The 17,215-nt window shown below is 40.3% G+C and overlaps 2 protein-coding genes across 2 annotated transcripts; both read left to right on the top strand.

Moving 5' to 3' along the window:
• Nucleotides 1–1,271: 1,271 nt before the first annotated feature.
• Nucleotides 1,272–9,406, top strand: napba (N-ethylmaleimide-sensitive factor attachment protein, beta a). The gene is made up of 10 exons (XM_074676146.1): nt 1,272–1,506; nt 5,028–5,107; nt 5,675–5,791; nt 6,492–6,538; nt 6,629–6,706; nt 6,836–6,891; nt 7,089–7,173; nt 7,548–7,652; nt 8,725–8,793; nt 9,233–9,406. The coding sequence occupies exons 1-10, from the start codon at nt 1,409–1,411 to the stop codon at nt 9,383–9,385; spliced, it is 888 nt and encodes a 295-aa protein (XP_074532247.1). The 5' UTR covers nt 1,272–1,408; the 3' UTR covers nt 9,386–9,406.
• Nucleotides 9,407–10,899: 1,493 nt separating this feature from the next.
• On the top strand, nt 10,900–17,171 carry cdc5l (CDC5 cell division cycle 5-like (S. pombe)). Its single transcript, XM_074676078.1, has 19 exons — nt 10,900–11,131; nt 11,526–11,629; nt 11,866–12,027; nt 12,214–12,341; nt 12,449–12,548; nt 12,711–12,837; nt 12,939–13,030; nt 13,223–13,367; nt 13,544–13,735; nt 14,120–14,268; nt 14,353–14,524; nt 14,698–14,862; nt 14,971–15,051; nt 15,240–15,491; nt 15,702–15,809; nt 15,896–15,985; nt 16,103–16,234; nt 16,341–16,421; nt 16,805–17,171. The coding sequence occupies exons 1-19, from the start codon at nt 11,087–11,089 to the stop codon at nt 16,916–16,918; spliced, it is 2,439 nt and encodes an 812-aa protein (XP_074532179.1). The 5' UTR covers nt 10,900–11,086; the 3' UTR covers nt 16,919–17,171.
• The last annotated feature ends 44 nt before the right edge of the window (nt 17,172–17,215 follow it).

Here is a 17,215-nt window from a genome sequence, read left to right as displayed (position 1 = left end):
CAGCAAGGACCTAACATAAGTTCAACACCTTTAAAAAAATGACAGTAGATTTGACTAATAAGCAGCTCAAATTAGCATCCAATAACTGGCTAACATTAATATTAGGGAATTTAACATTAGATGAGACAATACCCAGCTAATGGTAATGTCATTTACTTCTGATGAATAGCTAATGCTCATTTCAGCTGATGTGATTTTCCAGTAATAGTTCCTAAGATGTCAAAACAATTCCTGTAATTGGGACAGCATATCTAGTACAGCAAAAGTATCAAGCTACCATTTACATTATAATTTATCAGTAGAAAGAGTTTTTTTTTTTTTTTCAAATCATATTAACTATGAATATGTTATTTTTTGCTTTGATTTTGGTCAAAGACTTGAGTTATAGATAAGTAGCTAATGAGTTATCATATAATATATCTTTATATGGTTTCATGCTATTGTCTTTCGATTGCTGATCCCTTGAAGTGAAATTAGTCCAGTTTCTGAATGTAGCACACTGCCCTGGTTCATTTTCCTATAGCTTCATTTGGTTTCCTCAGCTGCAGATGGTAACTGTAAATACATAGCCTACAATAGGGTTACACATTTCCACTTCAAATCTGCTGCTGAGCTAAATGAAGCCATAGGAAAATTAACCCCTAAAGGATAGAAAAATCGTCATTTAGAATGAGAAACAGGAAAAACAGATATTTCAGTGGTCCCCTGCCATGGTGAAAAAAAACATCTCAACATTTTGACTTGCAATGCTCCCATGGGGCCCTGACTATTTATATGAGAAAGGAGTTTAGTTTTGACACATGACAGAACCACTTTGGGCTAAAAAGTTTTGAGATATGAGCTTTTGCAGGTTGTGCTGAACCATCCAGATTTTTTTGGCAAAAGCACCAAGAGAGTTGAGAACGTCTGCTCTGTTTTCGGAAATGAGCCAAAGCAACTGAGAAATAACCTGTGCATTTTGGTGGCACTGGCTATTTGTATGGGAAAGGAATTTAGTTTTGGAGCATGAGTGAACTGTTTTGGGAGAGATACGAACTTTTGCAACTGAGTTTTGGTGTTGTGCTGAACTGTAAGACTGTTTTGCCAAATGATCTCAGAGTTTTGAGAATGTAATTTGTGTTTCGAGAAATGAGCCACACCGATGGAGAAAACTGTATTAACTATCTAGAGATCTGGACGCATAAAGGATATATGCTTGTTTTGCAATTTTGTCCAGAAGGTGGTAGCAGCGAACCAAGTATGACCTTTCTCTTTTTCCGCAGAAGAAGAGCTGCAGCCTCTCAGCATCAGCACCACCAGCAGAGACATCTCCCTCATCTCCTCTGCTCCGCTGCTCTCCCCTCCGTCCACTGCGGAACATCGGCCTGTTTTGCTCCCATCGCTCCTCCAGTGGCAGACCCAGCTCGCCATGGACAACTCCGGCAAAGAGAAGGAGGCCATGCAGCTGATGGCTGAAGCCGACAAGAAGGTCAAAGCGTCCGGATCCTTCCTCGGGGGGATGTTCGGGTAAAGGATGCTCTCATTCCCTGCTCTGTCTCTGTTTACCTCTTTCGCTCTCTCTCATTTCGGTATGGGGGGAGGACTCACGCATGCAGGGCCCTTTAGAGCCTGCAGCTTCCGTTTTCCTTGACGGAAAAATCGCACTGACGTTGGTCTGTTGTCCCTCTGGTGCCCAGTGATTAGCTTAAGAGGCCTTATAAAACCATTAACCGTCATATGCCCGAAAAACGTTTTATTTCACAGTTCCTACACAATTTTATATGAGCTGCTGCATTGCTGTGACATTGTGTCCTCCTGGAGGAGTTATCAGCGTTTAAACACGAGCTGTCATCGTAGATAATGAGGCCTGCGTGTCGTGGCCTGTCACGCAGAAAAATGTAAATGTGGCGCTCCACCTTCTGTTCTCCTGCCGTGGAGAAGGGAGCGGGCTATTTTGGAGCGCGAGACCGGGCAGAGGATGCAGAGCGGCGGATAGAGGAGCGCAGACGGGACGGTGTGCGGGGAAACCAGTGGATGATTGAATGGTGATGCGGGGGCTGTGGGTGCGCGTGTCCGTGTGCGTGGAGAGACAGCAGCAGGCCTCTATGTGTGGAAAGGGCGGATGTTTACATGTAAAATAGAAAGACTGGCTGATAGATCAATTGATTGGCTCCCTATTGATTAAATGAGTGCTCAGTCTGATGTGGTGCAATTTAGGGAGATGCATTAAAGGATAGAGGAAGCCCCAGGTAGATGTTTGGAAGCACCCTAGTCTCAGAATTTTTGACCAATTTAGATGACTACAAACAAACACAAACCAGAGAAAAAGAAAATTATCAGTGTCTGAGTAACAGCTGCACCAAAGTGAAGGAGAGAAGTCTAAAATAGTCCATCGACACAGTTACAGTCCACTGGTCTGTGTGGATATCAGGCCATTGATTACTAAAAGCCTTGAATTGTCAACTACTCAAGATAAGACGTTTGATGACATCATTGTGGGCAATTTTCCCTCAATCTCTGCAAAAACACGCTATTAAAAAATAAGATGACGTGAGCTGTTGCCCATATTTAATGTCTACATCCAGACAGACTAAAAAATATGATACGAATAACAAAAGATACCTGAAAAATAAAGAATGCATGAAGCAACAGTGGAGCATTGTGAGAGGCAGTCACAGGCTTTCATGCCAATTTAAATTCATACTTCAACCTTGAGAAAAGGAAGGTAGTTCTAAAAAACCTTTTTTCCTTATAAAGAAGACATTATAAATCCTCAGAAAGTCAGTTATACATTTAAGTATAGAACATATATTTTTGAGAAATTTAAAGAGGGGGTATTTTGCTTTCCCATATTTTAAACATCCCATTTAAGGTAACAATGCTGATGTCTGTACTAAGTATGTGCAGATTATAAAGCTGCTACACATTGTAGAAACCCCTGAGTCAGTTTGTAAACTGCTAAAAATGGTCCATTCTAAAGTATGGCACAGGATCCTGACAAAACCCTTATCAAACTTGTTGAAATGCAGAGGTCATAGCACAAGTATTGCCTGACTGGTTGATTGGATGACATGTTGGTGGGTGGGCTTCAAACCTCATGGTCCTCCCATTGCTCTAGCCGTGACAGGCCTCCAGTAGGCTGGCCAATCAGAGGGAATGGGGGTTGTGGAGCGGAGAGCCTTAAAGAGACAGCAGCTGTAACACAGTGTTTCAGACGGAGACTGAAATGAGAGATTTATGAAACACCAGTGAGATATTTTTTTTCCCCTGATTAATTATGTAAAGCTATTACAGGGGTACCAGAGGGACAATATGAACCTCAAAAAAGCACAAAACCCTATCTTTAACTTTCACTCTTTTTTAATTCTTAAGGACAAAAATTCCCAAGGTTACATGAAAATATGAGACCACCTGCTGTAGTGAAGTGAGTGATAAAATCCTGAATTAATATGAAAGCTTGATTTAAAAAAAAAATATCATAAGATTGGCTTTTAGTCCAATTACATATTACTGTTTTTTTTTACTTTGAATTAATAAGATATTTTTTTTACTACATCCAGCAGTTAGATACTCAAAGGCTGATGGTCACTAGACTTTTTCCAAATCTGTGACCACAGTTACAAACTCATGTTGCAGAGAAATGATGGTGATGTTTTTTGTAAGGAGGCAGTTTGAACTTAAATATGAGCTCTTTTATGGGTCACATCTGTTTCCCTGCAAAGTCAGTTTAATGTACCCCAGCAGTAAGATGGCAGACGTAGCAAACTCATATGGGATCATTACTTCAGCCACTGTCACCAGCCACATAAAAACGTTTTGTTTAAAGGAACAGAGACAGAGTACATTTGACTACAGTGGTAGACTCCAGAAATGTTAAAGTCTTTATGGACTGATGGATGACTTTCTACCTGTCCTCATTTTTTTTACATTACTTGTCTTCACATCTTGGATCAAACAAATCAAAGCAGAAACAGATCTCCTCTAGTCTATACACCCTGTAACTTCAGTGTAGTTAGTATAGCATTTCTTATCTAAATGAAAACACATGTCCTGTATGTCATGTCATGTTTGTTCTCTGAATTACCCCAGAAAAAAAATATTTTAATGGCAAATTTAATCCAATACAATATTAATAGACCTTGAACTGCAAAGCAGCACCTCTTTTCCGTACAGCAATCAACACCATATGAACTAGTTCAAGCCACAATCACGTGGTCCCATAGCTGATATTCAGTGAGCTAGATACAAATCAAATATGTTCTGATTTTGTATTTTAGTATTGTTGACGCAGCATGTGTAAAAAGAGAATTAGGCCTCACAGGGAGAAAGAGTTCTCATTTGTTGGAGTTCAAGTTGAAGGTAGGTTGGATCCTCATCTGCCCTCTGTGTTGATGTCCTTCAACTGTACTGTTGTAAAATGCTCAAAGAGAGAGTCCCCAGTAAAAGTGAAACGTTAGCACTTTTTCTGAAAACATTAAAAGGCAATACAGGCACTCCAAGAAGGTCAAAACATGGAAGGAAGTCTTCAAGATCTTCTCTCCAGTGTCCTGGAGTGAAATGGTAAAGAGCATGCTTTTCAATCAGGCAATGAGAGCACACACTCAGCTGTATTAAATAACAGAGTGACAGAGGAACAAACGTATTCAACAAACTGATCAATTCACTTAGTTTAAATGAACTTTGACAAAAAATGTGCAAAATCATTGCCGGGGCTGACCTACTTAATAGAAAGTAAGAGGATCAGACAACATGAGGTTAAATGAAAAAGGCAACAAAGAAACACCAACAGTTATCTTATTCTGTTCTAAAAGTTGTCATTTAAGCATCTAGTTCATTTGTTTTTAGAAATTATATTGATTTATATAATGCTCTTCATTTCATTTGGAGATTTTTAAACCATGAGTTTACTCATTGTCAGAGGACACTGGCTACAGAATGACTCTTCTCTTGTTTTCCTGTTTACTATGAATCGTCATGAACTATTAAAAAAAAGGGGAAAAAAAGAGAAGGATATATATTTCAGGCTTTTTCTTTGTGTTTTCTTACAGTGGAAACCATAAGGTGGAGGATGCCTGTGAAATGTACGCCAGAGCTGCAAACATGTTTAAGATGGCAAAGAACTGGAGTGGTAGGTGTCACACACGCAAAAACAGCACAACACTCGTATATGCATTACACATGGAATATGAAACAAGCACACAGAAATCTGTGCACAAATAAACAAACTCCCACACAAACACCCACACACTTCGTCGTAATGCTTTCATTTTTCATCTGCATGTTAACAAGACATAAATGATTCAACACAGCAGGAAGTTATATTACTAGCATCGAGAGCTTTGAACATAAACATGCAGTGGATTCAGATATTACATTCAGGACTGTGTGGACATGGAAGAAGTAAATTGGTGGCTGCATAACCCAGCGTGCTCTAGATGCGCCAATAATAGCTCATGCTGAGCAGATTTTAGCTGCGTGGATATGTTTTGATGTTTCAGCCTGAGGATGTGTGTCGACGGAACAAATCATGAGCACAGACACAAAGATCATCAAAAATGTTTTAGATTGTAAAAGTTCAGTCGAAGGGAGATTGAAGTAAAACATGGGATACATTTATTTAAGCAGATCCTTTTGTAACTGTGTACGTATGTCTGTCACCGTCACTCTGTGTCTGTCTGTGTCTGTTCGTCTGTAGCTGCAGGGAATGCATTTTGTCAGGCGGCCCGGCTTCACATGCAGCTGCAGAACAAACTGGACTCGGCCACCAGCTTTGTTGATGCCGGCAATGCCTACAAGAAGGCTGACCCACAGGGTAGGCACATCTGCCCCACACACACACACACACACACACACACACACACACACACAAAGATCTCTCTCTCTTCCTTTCCACAGAGGGAACATTATAGAAGCTATTTCTCTTATAAGGGCATATCTCCTACAAATATAATCTTCTGGAGACATCTTCTCTTTCATTTTTTATTCTACTCTTCTGAAACAAAATATTTCATGAAATCAGGCATCATGCCTAAAAAAGTGCCTAAAAGCATAATGACCGTTTGTTATGGTTTAGATCTGACTGTCATCACAGTATTCCCACATCATGATACTGCTGCTATAAAGGTTAAGATCTGAGTACTTCATCCACTGTCAGTGCTTGGCAGTCTCTTTTTAATTATGACTCTGCCCTGCCACACATGTCAAAAGGAAAAGCCTCTGTATCACCCCACTGACAGAGTCAGGACCCGGGTGTGCTATTGTTGGAGGATTTGAATGAGTCCCTGGGTTGCTGTAAGAAAAATGAACTCTGGGTTGTACTGCATCAGCCCTGCAGCCTCCCTGTGATAGGCTTAATAAAACACTGTGGGTTAGCAGGTTAGTGATCACAGGGGGGGAAACTGGGAGTTTTAATTTGGTGGAGTAGACTCAGTAGACTTGGAGGGCTCTCTTTTCTTTCCTGGTTTCCTACATTTATAACATCCAAGTTAACCCTTTGATATGTCTGCTTCCAGAGGCCATCAACTGTCTAAATCAGGCCATCGATATCTACACTGACATGGTAAGATCTAACACAAACATTGAACTGTTTTTTACCATAAAGAGGTGTTTCTCTGAATAACACACACATGCTTTTTTGTGTTGGTCGCAGGGTCGGTTCACTATCGCAGCCAAACATCACATCACTATCGCAGAGATTTACGAGTCTGAGCTGGTCGACATCGAGAAGGTTTGTGACAAATATGTAACAATTTCCTGACAATGTCTCTTTTATAATAATATTTTCTCAATTTCATTCACATCCTGTCTAATTCTTAGTTATTTTAATATGAATTGTTTTGTTTGTTTTTGGTTTCAGGCCATCGCCCACTATGAGCAAGCAGCAGATTACTACAAGGGAGAAGAATCTAACAGGTACACACATGTGCAACTACACACATTTACAAGGACTGAAGCTCCTCAGTTGTCCCATGTACATTCATACATGCATTAAACATGTATATTAAATAATCTATTGCTCCATAAAGCAGAATTACAACAGTAATGAAATCATGTTTTGATACTCATGTTAGATGTGAACTCATAGTTTTGCGTCTTTCTTTGTGTTTCAGCTCAGCCAACAAATGTCTCCTGAAGGTGGGACACTACAGCGCCCAGCTGGAGCAGTACCAGAAAGCTATCGAAATCTATGAACAGGTAACAGCAGAGCACAAACACTTTTCCAAATAGTCATTAGACACATTTCTACAGATTAATACCATTGCAAATACTCAATATATTGATGTCGCATATTTCTCTCGTTAAGCTCAGAATCTCAGTTTTAAGCTCAGTTTTAGACGCGTTTAGACTGTTAACACTTTACTGTTTTAAAAAATCTTCTTGGATAGTTTAGGATCCTGGAGTTTAATTGAGGATTTTGTAAGTCATAGATTTTTTGTTAATTGCTTTTTGGAATAAAAAAAATGAGAGGAAAATATCATAAAAAATTACCACAGTCCCCAGTAAAAAGATGTTTTTCAAAAAATCTCTGTCATTATAAAAATGTTTTAATGCTGCTTGTTGTGTTTCAGGTCGCTATGAGCACAATGGACAATCCTCTCTTGAAGTACAACGCCAAAGAGTATTTCTTTAAGGCTTCACTCTGTCACTTCATAGTGGACGAACTGAACGCCAAGGTAACATAGACTGTTAAACAGCCTCTTGATGTGTGTTCAGCACACTTGAAAAGTGAATTTTACCCTGTGTTACCCAGACACACCAGCTGGCATATTTCCTGAAGTAATTTGCCTCTAGCAAATATTCATCCATTAGAGTCTGTTTGAGTTCTCCTTTCAGAAATGCATTGAGCTTTAGTCACCCACAGACAGGGGCAACATGTAAGTCATCAATTAATGGTTCTCAGAGTTTGAAAACATGGATTTTCTTGCTTTTTCAATTTTTTCAAAATACAAATTTTAGGAATGTTTGTTTTCACTCCGTATGAGTAATCCCCACTCTCTCAGGTTTTCCTCCTCTCTCCACCTCTCTGTGCCTCTCATCCGTCTCGGCACCATGGGGAGCTGAGCTTTCAGCCACTCTGCTCCCTAACTCTGGAACTCACTTACCCCACACATAAGAAATATTGACTCCCTTGGCTTATTGAAATCAAAACTCCAAACCCATCTCCTTCAAGCTGCTTTCTGCATCCCCACTGACTCATTTTAACTTGATGTCGCCTTGATTTGTCCGTTGGTTTTATTCATTTTTATTGTTTAAATGTGTTTTTGATTAACTGTAAAGTGACCTTGGGTGTCCAGAAAGGTGCTTTTAAAATAAATGTATTATTATATTATCTTATATTATATTATCTTATCTTATATTATATTATATTATATTATATTATATTATATTATATTATATTATATTATATTATATTATATTATATTATATTTTATTATTGTTAATCTCAACTTGAATAGATATAGTAAATCCCTGGTCTTTGATTTAAAAATTGTTGTGTTTGGCACATTACAGAAAACAGCATCACACTTGACCTGAGAAAAGAACAAATTTCTACCATACAGTATTACTCTACAACACACAGCAGGATAAAATGACATTATACTATTTGACACAACTCCAGGCCATACTGTACTACACAATAATAAACTACACTAAACTGTACTTAACCATATTTACGGGAGCATACAATTACATCCTAATGACCTTGTCCTTGTGTGTGTCTTTGTCTGTGTGTGTGTGTTCCAGTTGGCCATTGAGAAGTATGAGGAGATGTTTCCAGCCTTTTCAGACTCCAGAGAGCTCAAACTGTTAAAGGTAAACTTCTTCTCCATCCCAGTGTTATTAAAATTTTGTCATTCAACCTGAAGCTTCAGTTTTTTTCACGTCAGATCTTCTGATGTTATCAGTTGTCCACAATCACTAATGTCTTACTGGTCCATAATTGGAGCTTAAGTTCCTGAATTTGTAGAACACATCTTTTTGTTGCTCATTTGTAAACAATACAGTTTAAACTTTCTCTAAAAAGCTTCTTTAAAATAGAAGAGGCAAGTTTATAGTAATGGTGAGGGTGAAAGAGGTTTTCCAGGTTGTCCTTCATCCTCCTTCTAGACACTGACTCCAGACTTGCTGTTACAATGATTATGTTAAAACGATGGCACTAGATGAATGCACGCTTATATAAATGTGTTTTAAAAAGTGATTCCATACACTACCTTCCTCGTAACCGTGTTTGTTTTTCTTGTTTTTGCCACAGAAACTCCTAGATGCCCACGAGGAACAGAACAGTGAGGCATTTACAGAGGCTGTCAAGGAGTTCGACTCTGTGTCCCGTCTGGACCAGTGGTTGACCACAATGCTGCTCCGCATCAAAAAGACCATCCAGGGAGATGCCGGGGACCTGAAGTAGACATATTTAGAGACAAGGGGGGAGAAAAGGAAGAAGACATAGGGGGAAAGGGGGTTAAAGAGAACAGAAAGAACAGGGAGAGAAAGGCAGAGGCGGCTTGATAATAAAAAGAAGGAAGAGAGAGGATGTGTTTTGTGTGAAAAAAAGACATGAGGGAGACGAGGCAGGGAGGGTGGAACTGAGGGAGTTTACAGTTGTACATATCAGTCTGCATGTGCCCCCCCAATAGCTAAGCATCACCTTTAAACCACCTTTAGACCACCCAGTGCCCCTGTTCCCACAGTATTGTTCTTGTAACACTGGACTGAAATGTACTTACTGAGAAAGATTGAAAATGAAAAAGTGTGTGTGAGAACAAGAGTGTGTGAGAGTGTGTCTGTGTGCTGCAGTGAGGTAAATTATATTGTTTGATGGGAAAGTGTGCAGCTCATCTCAGATTTAAGGATATATGTGAATGAAAATAGATAATGTTATTTATGAGATTATTAATATTTATTGTCAATACTGAAGATATCATTTATTGTTTATTCTGGTGCTCAGTGTTACAATTTGTCTTAATATTTTAGGTATTAGCCCCCTTACTCTTCAACTCTCCCTCACTTCCTCCCCTCAGCAGTTCTTCCTCCCCATATTCCTCTCTTCCCTTTCCTCCCTTTCGTCCTCTCCTCATCCCTACCTTGCCCCTGTCGAGTCAGTACTATCACCCATTGTGATTGGTTAGTTCTTTGTGTTCTGGCCAATGGTTGGTCGTTGCAGTCAGCCTGCAGTGCTCATCCCAGTCTCTGCCTTGTTTGTGCATGTCTGTTGTCATGTTGATGTTAGTGTTCTCCGTGTTGTGCTAATGTGTGCAGAACATACATGTAGCCTGGTATCATTTGTGTGAAATCAGTAAATATGTACCTCAGATACCGAGTTGAAATAAAAACATCAATCCAGTTATCTGTTATGTTTTATTTGCTTTATGTTTGATTCAGGCATTTAAAAGGAACAGAGGTTAAGTTTTTCACTCGCTGAAAGTTGTTCTGATGTGATGGCGGCACTGTGTTTTACAAACTATACATTCAGTCCCAGGTAATTCAAGGTTACTGGGCATAAACTATCACTGCATTGTTAAAACGAGGACATCAATTTATATTTTTGGGCCTACATTAAAAAGACATGAATGAATCTTCTTATTTTGTTTCCAAAAAAAAAAACCCACACACAATGAGTACCTCTATCTTTCTTTTTGTTCAACTGATTTTTAGGCTACATTTAAGTATTTTTGGACCAGAGAAATAGAGCTACCACTCGTTTACGTTATAGAAAATTGTCACTGCAAATAGAAAAGTATAATTTTAAATAAATGTATGGTTTATAAAGCTACTTTGTCGTCTTTGAGTAAATTTGTGTATAGTCAGCCTTTCTAAGGTCATGCTGTTGCCCCTGGATTAAGTGTTATAGATATTATTAGCTTGATTAAAATCGTTTTATTCTATTCGTAAATTAATCTATGGGGAAACGCTTGTAGAACCATACCCACAATGCATTTCGGTGGATTTCTGCGACACAGGTTTCCGGTTTGGTGCACGTTCGTCTCTCCCTCGCATTTGTTCTGGGTTAAGTTTCAGTGTAAATACTGAACACTAGTGATCTGAGTAACTGGAGGAGAATTCCTCGTAACAAATTTTCTGAGGGAGGTGAGATCAACAGGCCGCCAAGATGCCGAGAATTATGATTAAAGGAGGCGTGTGGCGCAACACTGAGGTACGTGTTTACATGGCTAGCTGCGTTAGCGTTATGCTAACCACCTATAGTTAATATGTGCGTTTGGATTAGCATTGAGCTAGCTGCTGTGGGCGAAACTTGGGTTATTATTATAAAACTACAAGTGTTGCTTCCAGCTAAAGTTAAAAAATTATGCTTGTGTAAAGTTATGTTTTTGTCACCACCGTGGATCGCCAGCAAAGTTTTCAACACAAAATAGGATAATGTAATACTGCAGCCTCCAACACTTGAGACATGCTAGCATGAGCATGAATGTGAAGTGTTATGAACTATGACAGTTGTTTGATGGTCCATCGTGATAGTGGCAAGCTTGCTATTCGTGTTTAACAGATGTGTATTAAAAATGAGTTCACACCGATGTTTTGTTCTGCAGGATGAGATCCTCAAGGCAGCGGTGATGAAATATGGAAAAAATCAGTGGTCTCGTATTGCCTCCTTGCTCCATCGAAAGTCTGCCAAACAGTGTAAAGCCAGATGGTAAGTCTCAATAGAAGGTAATTGAAGGGATATTGGCAATTACATGCAATCCTTATGTAGAACTATATGTCGTGATGATTAATTTAACTGTATTTGTGATTGATTATGGTGCATTTTGTGCTAATGGGCCTATGCCTAATAACAGTTGTGTTGTGGTTTATGCATTGATCGCTTAACTGATTACATTTTGAAATTATTTATGATGTTGTTAACATTGTCATTGTGTCTGTGTACAGGTATGAGTGGTTGGATCCAAGCATTAAGAAAACAGAATGGTCCAGAGAAGAGGAGGAAAAGCTGCTTCACTTGGCCAAACTGATGCCCACTCAGTGGAGGACTATTGCCCCAATCATCGGACGTACTGCTGCCCAGTGTCTGGAGCACTATGAATACCTGCTGTAAGAGTCATACTCTTTTATGTAATACACATTTTCACATGCTTAAAGTTTGATTGTTGTTGAAGCACTCCATTTGATTTTAAGTGAAGGTTAATCTGAAACAACTTCCTGTACTCCGTTCACTGCAGTGTATTATGATTACCACAGATACTGTTGGTCTAGTTTGTTTTGTATTTGTGTGTTTAGAGACAAGGCAGCACAAAGAGATAATGAGGAAGAAGTGGGAGATGACCCCAGGAAGCTTAAACCAGGGGAGATCGACCCAAATCCTGAAACTAAACCTGCCAGACCTGACCCCGTGGACATGGATGAAGGTTAGTTTTTGCATATTCGAATAGTGGTGTGAAAATCTGTTCTACAGAAACGTCAAAACAACTTTGGTATTACTTCATATTTTGTTCATTTTTGTCACATTCTGTAGATGAGCTGGAGATGCTGTCAGAGGCCAGGGCTCGACTGGCTAACACACAGGGCAAGAAAGCCAAGAGGAAGGCCAGAGAGAAACAGCTGGAGGAGGCGAGGTAAAACATAATTACACTCACAAACACAGCATGTACCAGTAGAAGGTTAACATTTCAATTCTTTGTAATTAATATAACATTTTTGTCGCCCATTACCTTCTGTGTTGTAACCTAAGCTACAGTGTATTGTAAAAAGTTAAGTCATCCTTTCCTCTGCTGCAGACGTTTGGCCGCTTTGCAGAAGCGCAGAGAGCTAAGAGCTGCAGGAATTGATGTCCAGAAAAAGAGGAAGAAGAAAAGAGGAGTGGACTACAATGCAGAAATTCCTTTTGAAAAGAAACCTGCACAGGTAATATAGAGGGGTTGTTTTGTTCCTTCTTTCAGAAACACAACATTTTGGAAAAAAATCAAAATGTGTTATTCATATATTGCTTATTTGTTCATGTTTAGGGTTTCTATGACACAAGCATGGAGCAGTACGTTCCCCTGGAGCCAAACTTCAAACGGCTCAGACAGCAGCACCTGGATGGAGAGTTACGCAAGTCAGTATCAGCATCGATCTATTTTTGCAGACAGTTTTGGTCAACACAGAAACACACACAAGATATGTCACGCTCATATGTTACACACAAACACTTCATGAAAATGGTTGATGCATATTGCACATGTGGACACTTGCAGAGTGAACCACTTTTATTTATTCAAGCTTTTTGTGTTTTTTTTTTTTTGGTTAGTGAGCAAGAGGAGAAAGACAGGAAGAAGGATAAACAGAAGATCAAGAAAAAGAAAGAAAGTGATCTTCCATCTGCCATTCTGCAGACCAGTGGAGTAGCTGAGTTCACCAAGAAACGCTCCAAGTTAGTCCTACCTATGCCACAGGTAAGCCACACACACACACTCCTGTATAATGTCAAGGGCACAGTAGATTTTGATGCTTCAAACTGCTGTTATTGTAGAATTTTCCAATTTGTGTAATGTGCACTGAGTGACTGACATTTAAATTTGTTTTTGCATCACATTGAATTTATTCATTTTTGATTTAATGTTTGTGGCAGATCAGTGATGCTGAACTGGAGGAAGTTGTCAAATTGGGCGTTGCCAGTGAAGTCGCTCGTCAGGCTGCTGAGGAGAGTGAAAGTGGAAATTCGGCCTCCTCAGCTCTTCTGTCAGAGTACAGTGTCACCAACACCATGTCCACTGGACTGCGTACCCCTCGCACCCCTGCTGTGCAGGACAGGATTCTGCAGGTAACAGACTCACACATAGTGTTTATGATTAGTGACTAGCATTAAGTGGCTAGGTTTGAAATCTGTTAAAAAATGTGAAAATATTAACATAATACCAGCACCCTGTGATGCAATAAATAGACAGGTGTAGGTTGAGGAAATTGGGGGAAACATTTCTTTACTGAAGAAGTTGAGCTCAAATTCATCCAGCAACAGAAATGTGGAGGAAGCTTTTGGCCAAGTCACAATTTTCTACTGATGCGTTTGTACGTTTTGTTTGTTTGTTAAATTATTCCTCTCCCATTTTGTCTTGCATTGCTCATACCACTGATATATTTAGCGTCTATTTTGTCTTAATAAGTCTCTGCATTTAATACTTAATCTTGTATATCTCTGTATCTACAGGAAGCACAGAACCTCATGGCTCTGACCAACATTGACACGCCTTTAAAGGGTGGCCTCAACACCCCGCTGCATGAGAGTGACTTCAGTGGAGTGACCCCTCAGCGTCAGCTGGTTCAAACACCCAACACAGTTCTCAGCACACCTTTCAGGTAACAGTGCCGTCTTTCCTGTCCTGATCATCAAACAGACCTTCTGGTGCAACACATTTTAACAATCATGGTGATCTACAACAGGACTCCTGGACAGGGTCAGGGGCAAGAAAGCATGACTCCTCAGCCTGGAGGAGGGATGACTCCGCGAGGTGTGGTAACACCAGGTTTGACCCCTGGCCGCACGCCGCTCAGAGACAAACTGAATATTAACAGTGAGGAGCAACTGGCTGATCCAGCGTATGCTAAACACCTGGTAACCACACAAATTTCCCCAACTCATCTAACCTGCTCAGAGTTTGTGTTCTCTTTATCAAATCTGTACCGTTAAGTCAAGAGCACTAATTGTTACTAACTGAAGCTGTACAATTTGAGCCAAAATACTTGAATTAAGGAAAATACCTGATTCCTCTCTCTCCTCGTTTACAGCAGAGAGAAAGCTTGCAGCATCTGAGGCAGGGCCTGATGTCACTTCCTGTTCCCAAGAACGACTTTGAGATTGTTCTTCCTGAAAACGCAGAGAAAGAGCTCGAAGAGACAGAGACAGAGACAGGATTCATCGAGGACTCTGCAGATGTGGAAGCACGCAAGCAGGTATAAACACACGCACACAACAGAAATATGTCTTCTGTCCTAATCACCCGAGTTCACCTGTTGTCAAGAGGAAAAGAAGAGTTAACAGAGATTGCTTATGTGTGCCAGGCTATACGCGCTGCAGAGAAAGAAAAGGAGCTGAAGCTTCGACACACCCCAGTTCAAAGGAGTCTCCCTAGACCATCAGAGGTAAAGTTTCTGAATGCAGATACTTGAACACTTAACTTTAGCAAATTTGATTTATGATCTTTTTTAAAACCAGTGACTCTCTGATCTAATCTGACTGAACAGTGTTTATTGCCTGGCTGTCTAACTCAACAAATACAACCAGAATAGGTTTTTCTCACCGTAGCATTTATTAATTTGCATCTCTGCAGGTGAACGAGTCCGTCCTCCGTCCTGCCTCCATGGAGCCTCTGCAGGACCTCCAGTTGGCCGAGGAGCTGATTAAACAGGAAATGATCACAATGTTGCACTACGACTGTATGCATCACCCTGCATCCCTCACAGCCAGCCAGCTGCAGCGCAGCAAAGGCAGAGGCCCCGCCTCCACATCCAACAACGCGTCGCACATAGCTTACCTGGAAACACACCCATATAAGCCTGTCAGCACAGAGGAAATGGAGCAGGTAACGCAGACATGAAAAAGTGTTTTGAGTCACAGTTCCACCAGTTCAGTGAATAAATAACCTGTTTCTGTGAAATATTGAAATCAACATACTGTTTCTGTATCAGTGTGTGTAACGTGTGAAGTTCTGACCTTGATGGATGTCTGTTTGACGAATAGTCTGTATCATTGTCATCCAAGGTTTTTGATTATTCGCTCTGCTTGTGAACAGGCAAAGGCAATTCTTGCTGCAGAAATGGAGGTGGTCAAAGCAGGTATGGGACACGGTGATCTCAGTATGGAGGCTTACAGCCAGGTGTGGGAGGAATGCTATGGACAGGTGAGCATTCCTCTGTTTGAGATAAGGGAGTCATGTGTGCCTTGCATAGCCGTCTGCATCCTCTGAAAATCTCCTTCTGTCCACAGGTTTTATATCTACCCACTCAGAACAGGTACACTCGAGCCAACCTGGCATCTAAGAAGGACCGTATTGAAAGCCTGGAGAAGAAGCTAGATGTGAGAAAGCACACATGGCTCATTATACCTCTATTATACACATCACCTCTAACAAACAGACACACCTTTGTCAATGATGTTTCTGACACTGTGGTCACTGTTTGCGTTTCCCTTCAGGTGAACCGTGGCCACATGACAGCCGAGGCTCGTAAAGCAGCTAAACTGGAGAAGAAACTGAAAATCCTGCTTGGAGGATTTCAGTCAAGAGCACTTGGTCTCCTGAAACAGCACAACGAACTCTGGGAACAGGTACTGAACAACATAGTGACTTCTTTGTTCTTTATTCTTACAGTCAAGTTTAATCAGCTGTTTTGAGTGATTTTTGTAATGTTGTTCTTCCAATGACGTCCACCAGGTGGAGCAGTCGGCCACAGAGCTTGAAACCTTCAGCCAGCTGAAAAAACAAGAAGACACTGCTATTCCAAGAAGACAAGAGGTGTGTATATCATTTAAAAAAATACTGTATTTGTTTAGAAACATCCAAAATCTGTTTTAATTTTTGCTGTATGGTCATTTTTTATTACATCTTTTGAACCAGGTCCAAGACGTAGCAGTCTTCCACTTCATGTCTAGAACTGTTTCCTAGAAAATTGAAATTTACTAAAGACCATTTGGTCTCAGCTTGAATCTTTCTCCTTGTTAGAACCATTTGAAGAAAATTTAGAAAATGAAGCAAAAGTGTTAAGTTTAAATTTGATCCGCCCTTATCGAGATTTGGTCCTTTCTTTTCTGCTGTATCAACATATCTGAGAGAAAGGGTGTGTCCACAAACAAAGTTCAGGCCGTCTGATCTCATCTCTGTGGTTGTGTGTGTTTAAGGCCCTTCGGGAAGATGTGGAGAGGCAGATGGAGAGAGAGAGAGAGCTCCAGCAGAGATACGGAGAGCTGCTGATGGAAAGAGAAGCTTTGATCAACAGCGCCCAGAAATACTAATTCACACATCTGAACACACACACACACAGTCATGAACTTAATGATTTCAAGCTGATTCGACTGATTTTCCCTTCATCAGTGCTGCCAGTGGTCATAAATTAAACTGCTCTGTCATGTAACGATATGTGTGGCTGTTCCAGAGAAGAGTCCTGCCGCCCTTTGCTCGTAATGCTATGATGTCACTGAGTTTGCGCATGCTCAGAAGTCTTTGTGTTTCGATATTAGTGACCAATAAAGTATCTTTTCAAAAATGCTGAGTTGTTTGGAGTAGATTTCAAACAAACACTTTACTACAAG

Source organism: Halichoeres trimaculatus, unplaced genomic scaffold (assembly GCF_033239565.1).
Source record: "Halichoeres trimaculatus isolate MK-OKI-2021-1 unplaced genomic scaffold, fHalTri1.1 fHalTri1_scaffold_8, whole genome shotgun sequence".
Classification (NCBI taxonomy): Eukaryota; Metazoa; Chordata; class Actinopteri; order Labriformes; family Labridae; genus Halichoeres; species Halichoeres trimaculatus.
Note: the sequence above shows the minus strand (reverse complement) of the source record. Positions and strands in the feature narration are given on the sequence as shown.

Bases quoted from the DNA above. Each gene is read 5' to 3' on its own strand.
- napba (XM_074676146.1), top strand. From the start codon at position 1,409: ATGGACAACTCCGGCAAAGAGAAGGAGGCCATGCAGCTGATGGCTGAA. The intron at 1,507-5,027 runs GTAAAGGATGCT...GTTTTCTTACAG, and splicing joins TTCCTCGGGGGGATGTTCGG to TGGAAACCATAAGGTGGAGG. The intron at 5,108-5,674 runs GTAGGTGTCACA...GTTCGTCTGTAG, and splicing joins GATGGCAAAGAACTGGAGTG to CTGCAGGGAATGCATTTTGT.
- cdc5l (XM_074676078.1), top strand. From the start codon at position 11,087: ATGCCGAGAATTATGATTAAAGGAGGCGTGTGGCGCAACACTGAG. The intron at 15,492-15,701 runs GTAACGCAGACA...GCTTGTGAACAG, and splicing joins GCACAGAGGAAATGGAGCAG to GCAAAGGCAATTCTTGCTGC. The intron at 16,422-16,804 runs GTGTGTATATCA...TGTGTGTTTAAG, and splicing joins CTATTCCAAGAAGACAAGAG to GCCCTTCGGGAAGATGTGGA.